General features: G+C 59.4%; 1 protein-coding gene across 1 annotated transcript; it reads right to left on the bottom strand.

Annotated features, from left to right (window-relative positions):
* Positions 1–8,005: 8,005 nt before the first annotated feature.
* Positions 8,006–12,598, bottom strand: CBX2 (chromobox 2). The gene is made up of 5 exons (XM_075170077.1): positions 12,527–12,598; positions 12,407–12,450; positions 11,849–11,914; positions 9,840–9,909; positions 8,006–9,355 (listed from the first exon to the last, which is right to left on the bottom strand). The coding sequence occupies exons 1-5, from the start codon at positions 12,596–12,598 to the stop codon at positions 8,006–8,008; spliced, it is 1,602 nt and encodes a 533-aa protein (XP_075026178.1).
* Between the last annotated feature and the right edge of the window lie 888 nt (positions 12,599–13,486).

Raw genomic sequence — 13,486 nt, 5'->3', positions numbered from 1 at the left:
AGTTCATGCATCTGTTGCAGGAGCCGGTGTACATAATGAACGATGTTCATAGCTAATTATGTTCTGGGTTTTTTTTAACTATTATTTTTCATATGATGCTATGGATGGTGGAGGGGGGAAGTGTTACCCCCTTGGAGGGCAAAGTGCCCCGATGTCTTGATTGTGATATAAGGTGTTGCTTGTACAATCAAGTGTGCTGTATCCAGAACTGTTGCCCTTGACAGTTGAAGTAAGCACTTGAATTTACAGTATTGTTGGGGAGGGGACGTTTCCAGTTTAACAGAAAAAATAATGTTGCTACAAAGTCAGGGTGGGAAAAAGCAGAAATCCATAAAAAGGCTAAAACTGTTCTAGCGGAGTATTAACTTGAATTACCTTTTCTTGCGAAGGAAGAGGAGGTTTGTGTGTGTAAGGTTCCTGAGAGGGGTGATACTGAAATGCACTTTATAATAGAGTTGTCGTAGCAGTTGTGGGAGATGGGACTGAGCTGAGAATCTGTTTTCATTTTGTCTGGTCGCTTGATTCTGTTCCCCCACCCACTTTAAAAAAAAAAAAAAAAAAAAAAAAAAAAAAAAAAAAACAACAAAAAAAAAAAACCAACAAAAAACCCCTCTGTTTACATTCCTGAAATGCCAGAGAGGTTTGGGAGGGTAGCATGTCACTGCCCATATTTAGATGCTTTATACCGCTACAGAAAGTGGATTTTTTTTTTCCCCCCTCTCCCAACACAGTTCACTTCAGACTGTTGGAAGACTCCAGATAAAGTGTTTTGTAATATCCACATCTCTGACAAATCCCAGAGCCACCTTTATGCATTCAGAGACAATAAATATTTCCCTTTTCTTATGCTAGTTAAACAATAGCCAAGAGGCGAAATATTCCCGTGCGCGAGCAGCCCTGCTGACTCGGGTGGCTTTCTGCGGTTTATTTGCCTGTGTTATTTCTCGTGGCGTTGGAGGACCCTGCTGTTCTTCTCCCCGGGCTGGGGCAGGGCACGGCCGTGGGGTTTCGTGGCTCTGAGCAAAGCGCAGCACTTTCCCCGCTGGGTTGAGCAGCAGCCCTGGGTGGCCGTGGGGAGGCGTGGGGGCTGTGGACCCCCGCTCTGCTCGCTCCTTCTCCCCCCTCTCGGTTGCAGCCTGACCCGGATGGGGAGTGGGACCTTCACCCGTGTTGTGATTTCGGTTGAGGTGGGGCTGGTGTCCCCGTCCTGGCGCGTTGGTCTGAGCGTCATTCTGGGTTGGAAAGCACAAATCTGTCTGGCAGCGCCCGAGGGCCGGGACTGGGCCAGGTCGCCCTCATCCCTCCTCGCTGGCTGCCCTAGCCAGCTCTTGAAGGCTCCCGGTTTGGGGGCTGCACGGGGCGTGAAAGCAGACGGGCGGGGAAAGGGGCTGGGGCAAGGAGCAGCCCTCCGCTGTTGGGCCCCTCTGCGGCTCCACCTTGCTCCGACTCCTTCCCCGTCCTTCATTGGGGACCTTTGTCAGATGGCCTAGCAGGAGGATGCTGTATTGACTGTACAAAGGGAGCCATGTCTGAGAGTTCTGGATTTTTTTGTTGTCTTATTTTTTTGTTTTTCGTCTTTTTTTTAAGGCATATTTTGTAAAATTGAGATTTTTAACTTGGTTTGTACGAAGAACCAACGTGCTGGTTTCAGTGCTGGTGCCAGAGGCAGCCGACATGGGACACGTGTGTTGTCGGAGGGACGATGATGGGATTGAGCTGCCGCCGAGCCGAGGCTGGAGGATGCCTCCCTTTGCGAAAGAGCCCGGAGCCGTGCTCCTGCCCCGCCGGTACGCAGTTGGGATTCGGTGTGCTTCGCTCCAGCCCTGTGTATATGTGTGCGTCCAGCCACACACGTATATGGAGCAAAACATACATGTGGGTGTATATGTGTGTATGTATATAGCGACGTATATACTGAATGTGTGTGCGTGGGGGTGTGTGTGTGAATTATTTAAATCTAAGACTTGTACAAAAACGATTTGGCTAAATCTCAGTCTCAGAAGTGAAGCTTAACTACGTGTCTTCTGCCAGCTGTGAATGTCCATATGAGACCTGCTTTTTATGTGAGTTTAAATATATACTTTGTAAATAGAAACGTGTCTGTCTTCCCTTGGTGGCCCCGGGGGGGCGTGGGGCCGGGGGGTGCCCGCGAGCCCCGTGGGGTGGCTGGTGGGGCCCTGACGGGGCGGGCGGCCCCGCATCCCCCCATTGCCCGGGTGGGCGGGGAGCCGCGGCCGTGCGGGGCTGGGGCCGGGACCCGACGGGGCGGGGGAAGTCCGGGGCGCCCCCGCGCACAGGTGCCGCCGGGCCGGGCCGTCCCCCCGGGGGTCCCGCGGTGCCTAGACGGGGCGGTGGCGGGCGCCGTGTGCCGCTTCCCTGCGAGAAACGGCCCCGGGGCCGCCGCTCCGCCCCCGGGGAAGGCTCCGGGTACCGGGCCGGGCCCCGGCGCTGCCCCGGGCCGCGACCCTCCGCCCTTCCGACGGGGCGGGCAGCGCGGCGGGGGTGCGGGTCGGGAACCGGGGCGCGGCGGCCGCCCCTGCCCGGCGAGCCCGGCCTTTGTATTCAAATCTGCCCCGGCCGCGCAGGCGGGGGGGGTTGGTTTTGGTGTGTTTTTTTTTTAAGCTGTGTCCTCATTAACCTCCTTTCTCCGCTCCGCCGGGTGAAAGGCGCGGACCCCCGTATTATGGGAGCTGTCAGCGGCTGGGCGCGGAAAATGAGTGTCAAGGAGGAGCGGGAGAAAGGGCCGCACAATGGCGCCTTTCTCCCCCGGCCCGGCGGGGGGGCCCTTTCACACGGGCCGCGGCGGGGCCCCGGCGGGGCGGGCGCGAGGGAGGGGGTGGGGACGGCGTGGGGGGGACACACCGGCTGGCGGAGCCCCCGGAGGCGGCCCGCAGGAGCCGACACCCCCCGTGCCGGGGCGGCTCCGCGCCCCCCCGCGCCCCGGGGCTCTGCTTGCCCCGACGGCGGAGCCCCCGGGGCCGCTTGGACCCCGCCCCGCCGCGGCCGCGGAGCCGCCGCTGCCCTTCCGCGGCCGCGCAGCGCCCTCCCCAGGCCGGCCGGGCCCGAGCGCGGCCCCCGGGCGGGTCCCGGTGCCGGTGCCGGTGCCGGTCCGCAGGTGGGGGCGTCTGGGCGGGTCCCCGGGTTGGGCCGGCGCTGAGCGGAGGCACCTGAGACCTCCCCGGGCAGGCGCAGCTCCGGCCGTAGCGGAGCCCGGAGGACCGCGCGGAGCCGCTCGGTAGGAGCCGGGGCCCGGGGCCGGGAGGGGGCCGCGTCCTGCCCGGACCCTCGGGGGGAGGTGGGGGGGTAGTTGCACGGTTCCCCTCGGCCTCGCCCATCCCCGTCCCGGGGGCCCTGCTGCAGTCCGGGCCGGCAACCCCCGGGCAGGGGCGGGAACAGGGTGCCCCGGGTGGGGTGGGTGCGGGGATGCGGTTTCGCAAGGCAGCGGCAGCCCCGGGGCGGGCCGGGCCCAGGCGGTGCCCATTGTGGGGGGGGGCCGCTCCCGGAGCAGTGACCACACCAGGCTGAAAAGTTTAAAAAAATATTTATTGATATGCTAAAAAAGAGCAGTGGAAAAGTTATACAAAAATCCCCTGCCCGACGTAACCATCTCCTAGTGTTTTCCTGCAAATAAATTAAAAGCAGCCTAGAGGTCGTGGATCTACACTAGCGTTAGTGTCCAGGAGCACTAGAAAACACACCGCACGGAACGCGAGGTGCCGGGAGGGCGACCGGAGGCCCTGGGGGGAGCAGTGACCGTGGCCCCGCAGCCCCATGCCGCTCGGTGGGCTGGGCGCCTGTCCTGCTCAACAAAGCCCTTAAGCTTTCCCAGGGTAATAACATCTCCAACTTTTGTTCTCTGAAAATAAAAGCAAACAAACAGCTATAGTTTAAAGCAATTATAAGTGTCATACAGGAACGATTTGGCTCTCGCTTTAATTAAAACATACAAATCAGACCAGTGACTGGCACAAGTTACAAGAACAATTGTTTGTTTTCACCCATCCCTCAATTTCTTTCAGTAAAAACCCTCTCTCGGGCTCTGGAGCCCTTCACACCCAGCTCAGAAACTCAAAGCCAGCTGAACCCCCTGAACCATCCCCATCCGTCCACAAACTCCAGTTTTTTTGGTAAAAAAAATATATATAAAAATAGACTAGGTTTCTAGGGAAGATGGCTGAATTGGCCACCTCTTCCAGTCCAATGGAAAACAACAAGTATGCTTAACCAGATTATGCCTGGAGAAAATATCCATTCAATATACAAATACTGCAGGACTTTCCACATCGGAAACCCCTTAGAAAATGACAAGTGACAAACCTTTAATTGGCTGTTTGACACATGGCTGAACACTCCAACCCATAGCAGCAAACTTAAAAAAAAAAAAAGAGGAAAAAAAAAAAGGTAGATCTTGAATACTAATGGTACTGACTGGTAAACAGGGTCTGCACCGGCTTTCAACCCCTGTCCACAAAAGATTACAGTAAATCACTCACATAATGTGCCTTTGAGAGGCAAACTCCAACAGTAACCGTTCACTCAGATACCCCAGCACTGCTGGGAGAGCCGAGATCCTGAAACACAAGGTGGGGAAGAGGCTGGGAAAGGAGCGCAGGAGGAGATGGTCAGAAAAATTTCTGGATTATCATTTTCACCATCCTTAGACCTTTGGAATCGAACCAGCTGGTGAGCAAAAGGCACAATAGCAAGTGGCGACAGCAGAGTCCTGCCGCTACCGGGAGGGGACACGCCTGGGAAGGGTGGGTGATGGAGGAAAGCCGCCCGCCGTTGGGATACGTGCACCCCCGAGTGCGAGCCTGGGCTCAGTGACCCTTTGCCCAGCCAGGAGGCAGGAGCAAGACCCCGCATGGAGAAATGCACGTGAGCTTCGACGGGGGCTCTGGAGGGAGCAGCTGTCCTGGAGATGGCGGGCAGCGAGCACAGAACACAGCACCCACCGTTGCGGCTCGTCTCGCGCACCCTCTGTGGATGCTTTGTGCCTGACCTCTTCTCGGAGCATCCTCACATGCTTTTTCCCCCTCGGGGACAGCAGCCCCCACATCCTATTGCTCTAGGCAAGGGCATCCCTGCCGGGCCGGCTTCCCCTCGGTGGGCATCCCTCAGCTGCCTTCAGCGCTGCGGCAGGGCTCTGCATGACGGCTGGGTGTCCTGCTGGGGACCCGGGTACCTCTCCCCATCCATGTCCCCAGGACCCTGTGACCACCCTGCTTTGCATAGGCACAAACCTGTCGTGGGACCGGTGTCGCAGACGAGGCTGAGATAAAGACGGTCCGAAAGGCACATTGTTGTTCAGTTTGGATTTGCAAAGGCCAAGTATCAAAAATTTGGTGTGTGGGGAAAAGCATCATCCCCGCGCTCCCAGATTCCTTGATTCTTCTCCCAAAATGTTCCTACCCCCAGCACAAAAGCAGACCCAGCAGAGACCATGCCCGGAGCATTCGCTTCTGCTGACACAGGCTAACATTTCCTTGGACTGTTCAAAGCGACGGTAGCTAGTTTGGCAAAAGTTAAAGACTAGAAGGTAAACAGCACAGACTGTGACATTTTGGCATCGTGGAGCTCGGCGGAAACTCTGTCCTTGGGAACCTCCTCCACGGACAACGCTCCCTCCTCTCCCCTTGGCCCTTTGCCTTGCAGAACAACGCGCAGCGCGTTGCTGGGCCAGGCAGCCAGCAGCAGAGCAGAGCTACACCAGTCCTCTGCAAACCCCCTGCCCCAGGCTGCCCGACACCGTAGCGAGGTGACATTCAAGGCTGCCTGGCTGCACTGGAGCAGAACTGGAGCCGGCCGAGAAGCCTGCACAGGTCCTGCTGCGAGGCAGCAACACACCTCCACCTGCCCCGGCTCACTGGCACGTTGTCAGCTCACGCAGGACGTTGTTGCTCAGCTCTGTAACACAACAAACTCAAAGCCACAACCAACGGGACGGCTGGGGATTAAATACAAAAGCTAAAGGAGAGCATCTCTGGAGCCTGCCCTGGGAGAAGCTGCAGCCACTGCTCGGGAACGACCATCCATCCCTTGAACAACCAGGCAGCACATGCAGCCAGCGCTGGCTTTTCATGTCACCTGAGGATTGCACTGCCGCCAGCCAGTGGCAGCAAATGCGACTGCAGTGGTCTGATGCGTCGGGGAGGGGGGGTCAGAAGTATCTGTACCCCCAGTTTGGTCCATTTATCTCGGCACTCCTGTGTGTGATGACACTGCAAGTGCCCCTGACTGTGGCAAAGACGCCCGTCCTGGTGCCAGGTCAGTCACCTAGCAAGCGGTGGCCCCCGACTTGCTGCCAGCAGCCACCCCGAAGACGCTGGCAGGACAGCCCTCGGGAGGCACCTCCTAACCACGCACCAAGACCTGGCGGACTGCAGACTTCTTACCTCCTCCGAGAAAGGAGTTCAGCATTAACAGAACTAAAATGACCTCGAATGCTACTAAACTCTGCCTGAACTACTGCTGCTAATTTTGGCTTGCAAGAGTAATCTATCGTAGGGAAAAAGACCTCCATAAAAAAGCCATTATTGGTTGCAATTACAAGCCAAAATGAACACCCTGGCTGCTGGCGCAGGATGGCAAGATGAAGGCGAGCGGCTGCCGCAGGCCCTCCGGCTCCTCGGGGAACAGTGGCGTGAGGCACCCGCTGCCGCTGCCTGGCCCTGCCCCTTCTCCCTCTCCTCTCCTTCCCTTTCCCACCGCTCCAGACCATCCGCGCAGGTGTTGTCCTCAACCAGCTTCTGAGCCCTCCGGCTGGAGAAAAATGTGGGTGATCAGCGCCAGTCAAACCCAGCGAGCATCCAAGGCTGGGTCTGGCTGGGCTCCCAGCAGGGAGGGCTCACTCACCCCCGGCTCTGCCCGGGGGCTGTTTTTTAGCTGAACTGCAGCACCAACCTCACAGACACCTGGCAGTCCGAGTACCAACCTACCTGCTGCTGGAAGGGTCCGCATGTTCTGCAAGACTTAAAAAATATTCCCCAGCTCGGTCCCTATGAGAGCCTGGAAACTGCTGAACGGGACGGGGAGATGCTGGCGATGCTGGGAGAGGCAGAGGAGTGCTAGGGCTCCCTGGGCTGCACAGCAATTCAGGCTTCGCTTTCCTCTGAAAGTCAAGTCACTGCAAAGAAGCCAGCAGGTCTCGCTGGCTCCCAAGGCAGGACCCGTCCCGGACAGCAAGGAGACGCCCACTGCCAGCCGCCCCTTACTTTGAAAGAGGCACCTTTGACGCCCGTATCGTCAGTGGCATCCAGGATTCAATCTTCCCTAGACTGGGTTTATTCCGCTCCCTCAAAAAACATGATTTTTTCTTAATAAAAAATGTAAACAATATTTCCCTATCAGCTGGAAACCACGACAGAAACATCGTGGACTTCACTATCATTGGAAGTGACCTTGCCCAGGGGGGTGGCTGGGCTGAGTGTACCCTGAAAAACCCCCGTGTACAGCCGCCCCCAGCAGCCCCCGAGGGCTGGGAGCAGCGGCTGTCTCATTTGGATTGATTTGCAACTCCCCACGGCTCACAGGCAGATTCATGGGGAGCCGAGAGGAAAGAAAAGGATCTCCTTTCCTCTCCCGAGTATAAGCCTGGCCCATCGCATCTCCACACCCTCTCCCTGCTGCCAGAGAGCTGCAGACCTCGTCATCTGCTGTTTCAAGCTGTAAAGCAAAGAAACCCGCGTACAGTGAAGCCTGGCTCAGAACTTGCCAGCCTGCCACCCCCGGCAGCACCGGTGCCCCTGCTCCCGGAGAACGGCATCAGCCGCCTCTGCTCGGGGCACTGCTCCGGAGAGGATGGAGAGAAGCTGGGAGGGATCCATTGACCCGCTGGCAGTTCTGAGCAGGTTTCACCGTGTCTTTCTCAAGCCTCTCTGGACACGAGTCCCAGCAGGTCTCACGAGGTCTCCGCGTTCATGTGAAGAAAGAAAAACCTGATGGAAGAGCTGGGCAAAGCTGAGAGAGGCTGAAGGACCCTCTCCCTCCTCTCATGCTCCTGGGCTCAGTATTGCCGTAGGTTGAAAAACCCAACGCTGGTGGGGGACTCTTTGACCGTCACTGTGATCAGGTTAGCGGTGACGTCGGTGACAAAGACGTGCTCGATCAGGCTGCGGGTGGGTTTCCAGTCCTGGCTGGTCTGGATAGAGACAGACATGTTCTGACCCACGCCTGGGAAGGAAGCCGAATCCCGGTCTGAATCCGAGCTGGTCTCTTCGCCTGTGCTCATTTCGGAAAGGGCGGCCGGCTTGCGGTTCTCCGCGGCCGCATGCCCCTCCTGCGTGCCGGCTGTGCCGCTTTTGGCCAAGTCTCTGTCGCCTGCCCGGTGCGCCTGCTTCTCGCTTTTGCCGCCGTTCCCCCCCGAGAGCGTGCCGGCGCTGGCAGCATTCAACCCGGCACCCGTGGTGCCGCCCTTCACGCCGGTGGCACCCGCGCTCACCGCCGCGGCACCGCCGGAGCCTTTGGCTAGGGCGCTGCAAAGGTGGCGAGGGAGGCTGCTCCCGCTGGCCGCGCTCGGCCCGTTTTTGACGCTCTGAAGGTTTAGAGCTTGGAGGTTCAGCTCCTGACTGGAGGCCGGCTGGCTGCCAGCCCCAGACGAGCTCGCTGGCATCTTGCTGCCGTTGTGCAGCATTTGGCCTCCTGCAGCAAACCCTGATTTCTGGTCCCCTCCAGCACCGCTGCTAGGAGCCTTGGCAGTCTTCGGTCCCTGCAGACTCAGCCCAACCTCCCCAGATCCTTTCTGGTTCCTCATTTTTAAGTCCAGCCCTAAGCCGCTCTTACTGGATGCCTGGGACTTCAGCGCCAGCCTGCCCAGGGGCGAGGTCTCTGCTGAGTTCTGGCTTTGGGACATCCTGTTCATGTAGTGCACGATGGAGCTCTGCCAGCTGATGGCCCGGTTTGGGCTGGCGGAGCCGCTCTTCATCATGTTGGGCAGGTTTTCTGCAGACGAACCCCCGGAGCCGAGCCCAGCCAAGGCGCCTGGCGGGTCCTTCAGCACGGCCATGCCCGAGCCCTGCGTGCTGTGCTGGGGCTGCAGCTTCCCCATCAGCTTGGCACTGCCGCCCACCTCCTTCCGGGACGTTTTCAGCACCTTTGTCAGGTTCACAGTCCTTCGAGCCGCTTTCTGCTCCGGGGGAAGAGGTTTCCGCCCACGCTTCTTCCTGGAAGTGTCTTTCATTTCGGGCTTCGCCACCAGGATCTGAGCTTTCTTCTGTGGTACTGGGTGAGTCTCTCTGCTGCGGGGACCTCTCTTTGCTTCCAGGTCACTTTCATCCTCTTCATCAGAGGAGGAGGAAGAGGAGGATGTGGAGGAAGAGGAGCTACTTGACTTAGTTTTTGCAGGCATCTCTGGTTCCTGCGAAGCAATGAAGAGACGGGGAAAGAGTTAACACACATTACCAAAGAACCGTTATGGGCATTGCAAATCCTTCAGTGTTGCTTGGCCAGGTGCCTCAGACACAGGTTCTTTCCCCGTGTTAGCTGAGCCGCTCGTCCTCTACCATAAAATGAGTTAGGGAGCGTACAGTACAAAACCGACCAGGCTTAAATACCAGGCAGGAGCCTGGTGCCGGGCAATTCTTCTGTCTCCTTTTACACCATCGCCATGACAGCGATGAAGAGACATCCTCCTCGCAGGCACCCTCATCGACCCACCCATCTCTGCAATCTTCAAAGCCCCTCACCCGGGGTCTGCAGGCATCGCTGTGGCCTCACCACCCTCTGGAGGCTGAGCATCCACCGCACCCTGCGCTGCGGACAGACACTCGCTGGTGCCTTCCAAGGCCAGAGCCCTTCCAGCGCCGTCATGGCCGTGGATTTCCACCGCCACCAGGACTCACCACGTGTTTCCTGGGCCTGCCCCTGGGCCGCTTCCCCCTCTTCCGATTCTGCACCTCTTTCTCATGTTCCCTGAAAAAACAACAGTTAAGGACAATGTTTGCAGGGAAGAAAAAAAACATATCCAACAACACCCTGGTTCCTCCCTTTCTTCTGTCGTTAAAAAAACCCCTTGCCCGGGATGCTGCACCTAAGCAGCGGCTGGGAGGTGTCCTTAACCCCTACCGACATGTGACGATCTTACAGGCTCCCAGCACATCGCTTGCTTGAACTCAGGCTGTTACGGGCACACCACACTCAAGTGCAGTCAAAGAGCCCCAAGAACCGTACGGAAATGCGGGGACTTGTGCAGTTCAACCTCCCCCGCATGGCACCCGGACCATTCACCCTGCGGGACCGGCACAGGTTGCTGGAAGACTCGGGCCATGAACGTGACGCAATGCAAGAAAAAGAACTACAAAGTGAGGAAAGGGTTATAAAAATTGTAGCCTTAGAACACAGACAGCTGTCCGGACACGGGGTACCCAGCTGGCTCAGCAGCAGGCATTGGCCCTGATTTACTGGAGGAGAGGTGAAAGGAAAGAGAAAATCTCTTGCATACAGCATGGCATTGAACTGCATGGATGGCTGAAATATATTTATCAAACTGCTCACAGAGCCAAAATCCTTTGCCAAGCAGGACCTTCCCGCTGGTTACCCCAGTCCTGGTCCCTTTGTCCCACTGGTGCCAGTCACAGGCCTCCCAAAGGGAGGCATCGAGCTTTGTAACGCCGCCCCTGAGAGCAGCTCCCTGCTCTGCTTGCGCACGGGGGAACCGAGGCGGGCCGGGCAGTGACGGGAGACCATCCCTATCTGCATCCCTGTCCGCTACAATAACATCCCCACAGCAGGAAGCTTCCAGCGGTCAGCAATGGACCGCACGGCGTTACTCATCCCGAGTCAGTGGCTCTTCCAATTCATGGTGAGATTTGCAGTTTTCTGGTACAACGGGATCAGGCAAACAGAAGCCTCTGCCCCGTCTCTGCTAAGCCTGGCCTTACTTACACACTTGCAGGGCTGAGCTGCTCCTCTGCTCACAGCGAGAAGCAGTACAGCCTCCATGTGGGGGACAAGCAAACGCATTCCCTGGAAACTCTGCAAGTTCTCCTTCACTGGGCTCATTTCACCTCTCCTGCACCTCCTGGTCTGGCCGTGGTGGCCAGACAAAGCCTGAGGTGATCGTACAGGGAATGTTTTCGGATCACTATACTATAGTTCTCTGTTTAAAAAGGACTGTGTTAAGCTGTAATACATATGGCTAATTAAACATCGTGCTGTCTGCATTAACCACCAGATTCCATTCTTGAAAAAATGGATCCAGAAACGAGTTATAATTAAATCCTATCATAAACTTTAATGATTTTTATTAATATGGAGCCAAAATATTTGGCAGCGCTGTGCTTACCGTAGCCAGCTGGCTACTTTTTTACCTCCGTGTGTGATTCCTGGTCCATAATAGCTGCAGAACAATTGCCGTTCCCAGCTCGGCTCTGGGCAGTAGCCCCGGCCCTGACAGAGGACACCATTTTCTCCCACCCGTTACATCCTCGCCCCTCTCATGGCTGTGCCCTCCAGAAGTACATTTTGGTGCCTTCCAAGCCCACCGTTTCTGCAGTGCCAGGCGCCGTCTCCCCACCGGGGCCTGCAGTCACCCCCCAAGCACAGCGAGGCCCTGACCGCTGAACGGGGAACGAGAGCCAGAGGTCCCTGCTGGGTGCTGCTGCGCTGCCATTGTACAGCCAGCGCAGAACCAGATTGTGCACCAGGCCATAAATTCTTCATGTTTACCCAGCCTGGGGAGAGATGTCCTAGGTGGACCTGAACTGTGATTTCAGGAGATGAACAAAAGGGCTGTACCACAAAAGGCACGGCGAGCGTCAGTCTGTTGTTTCCACAACTTCCACCGCACGCGCAGCCAATTAGAAGTTAATTGACTTTATCGTTTGCTTAGAAATATTTATAGTTTGCTCACTTCTTTTGGAAAGCAAGGAGGAGTCTTGGATCAAGGATGTTCTCCTCGGGCTCCCAGCTGTTGTGCCTGCAACAGAAGATGCGGACTGGGAGAGAGCGGGGGGCCGGTGCTCCCCACCGCCCCCGTTACCGGCCCAGCACCGGGGAGTTCATCCGAGGACAAACGGACCGAGCACCCGGCGCCGGGCCCCGCGGGGACCGGGGCATCCCCGTCCCCGCGGGGCGGGCAGGGGAGACGGGCTGGGGGAGGCAGATCGGGGAGGGGGCGGCCACACCGCCGCGGGGCGAGGCGAGCCCCGCGCATCCGGGGGGAGCTCCGGTTTCAGCAGGCGGGCGGGGGGCGCGGGGCCGGTGCCTGCCCGCCGGGGGGGTCGGGCCCGGCCCGGGGAGGGGGGAGCGGAGCCCCACGCGGCGGCGGGGAGGGCCGGGCCGCGGCCGCGCTTATTTGTAAACAAAAGGAACGGCGCGACCCGAACAAAAGCGGCCGGGCGGGCGGCACCCCCGCGTCCGCGCCCCGCGCCCCGCACCGCGTAGCCCCGCACCGCGCAGCCCCGCTCACTTGGAGGACCAGCCTCGCCACTTGACCAGGTACTCCAGCTTGCCCTGCGGAGAGAGACGGGGAGAGGCGCGTTAGCGGCGGCGGGGGGCGGCGGGGGGCGGCGGGGGCGGCGGGTCCCACCTTGCGGAGCCGCTTGCTGAGGATGCACTCGGCGGCGAAGACCTGCTCTCCCACGCTGCTCAGCTCCTCCATGGCCCCGGCCCCGCACGCACGCACACGCACACGCACACACAAGGGGAGCCCCCGGGCGCGCCCCCGACGGCGGCCGCGCGCGCCCCCGCCCCCCCATCCCCGCGCGCCCCGCGGCACAATGCGGCGCGCGCGCCCCCGGCGGGGGGGGGGGGAGCTCGCGAGAGAGAGGGGGGGGGCTCCCCAAATTCCCCACCGGCCAATGGGGATCGGAGGGCGGGGCGTGCCGGCAGGGGGGTTGGGGGGAGGCATTGTCTGCGCGCGACCCCTCCCCTTCCTGCCCGCGCGGGGGGCGGCCGCTGCCCGGCCGGAGCGGGGACAATGGGGACGGCCCGGCCCGGTGCTTTGTTCCCCTGGGCGCGGTGCCGGCCCGGGCAGCGCGGTGGGGGGCTCGGCATAGGGGTGGGGGGCTCGCATAGGGGTGGGGGGCTCGGCGGCGAGGTGGGGGCTCCCCAGCCCGGCCCTGCCGGGGCTCGCTGCCCGCTCCGCGCCCTGGCCGCGCTGCCCTGCTCGGGCAGCCGAGGTTCCCCCCCCGGGGACAAAGCGGCGGCGGGAGCGCAGCCCGGGGCCGGGGGCACGGCTCCCCCGCAGCCCCCGCCGTTCCTTGCCGGGCCGGAGCAGGCGGCAGCGGCACATTTTTGGTTCTGAAATAGTTGATTATAAAGGAATAAAGCGTGTTTCCTCGGAGGGTAGCGGTTGTGTTAAAAACCACCTCGCGGCGTCGGCTCGCAGGCTCGGAGCCAGGTACGGCCTGGCCCACAATCCTTCCCCCGCCGCCGAGCCGCGCTAACGAACGTGCCGCGGTAACGACCACGCCGCGGCACCGCACGCCAACGGGGCGTGCAAGGCGGCGTGAGGAGCTACTACACCGCGGTTGTGCGCTGTGGGCGT

This window comes from Calonectris borealis, chromosome 20 (genome assembly GCF_964195595.1).
Source record: "Calonectris borealis chromosome 20, bCalBor7.hap1.2, whole genome shotgun sequence".
Classification (NCBI taxonomy): domain Eukaryota; kingdom Metazoa; phylum Chordata; class Aves; order Procellariiformes; family Procellariidae; genus Calonectris; species Calonectris borealis.
The sequence above is the reverse complement of the archived record's forward strand: the minus strand, read 5'-3'. Positions and strand labels throughout refer to the sequence as shown.

Bases quoted from the DNA above. Each gene is read 5' to 3' on its own strand.
- CBX2 (XM_075170077.1), bottom strand. From the start codon at position 12,598: ATGGAGGAGCTGAGCAGCGTGGGAGAGCAGGTCTTCGCCGCCGAGTGC. The intron at 12,451-12,526 runs GTGGGACCCGCC...CTCTCTCCGCAG, and splicing joins TCAGCAAGCGGCTCCGCAAG to GGCAAGCTGGAGTACCTGGT. The intron at 11,915-12,406 runs GTGAGCGGGGCT...CTTCTGTTGCAG, and splicing joins TGGCGAGGCTGGTCCTCCAA to GCACAACAGCTGGGAGCCCG.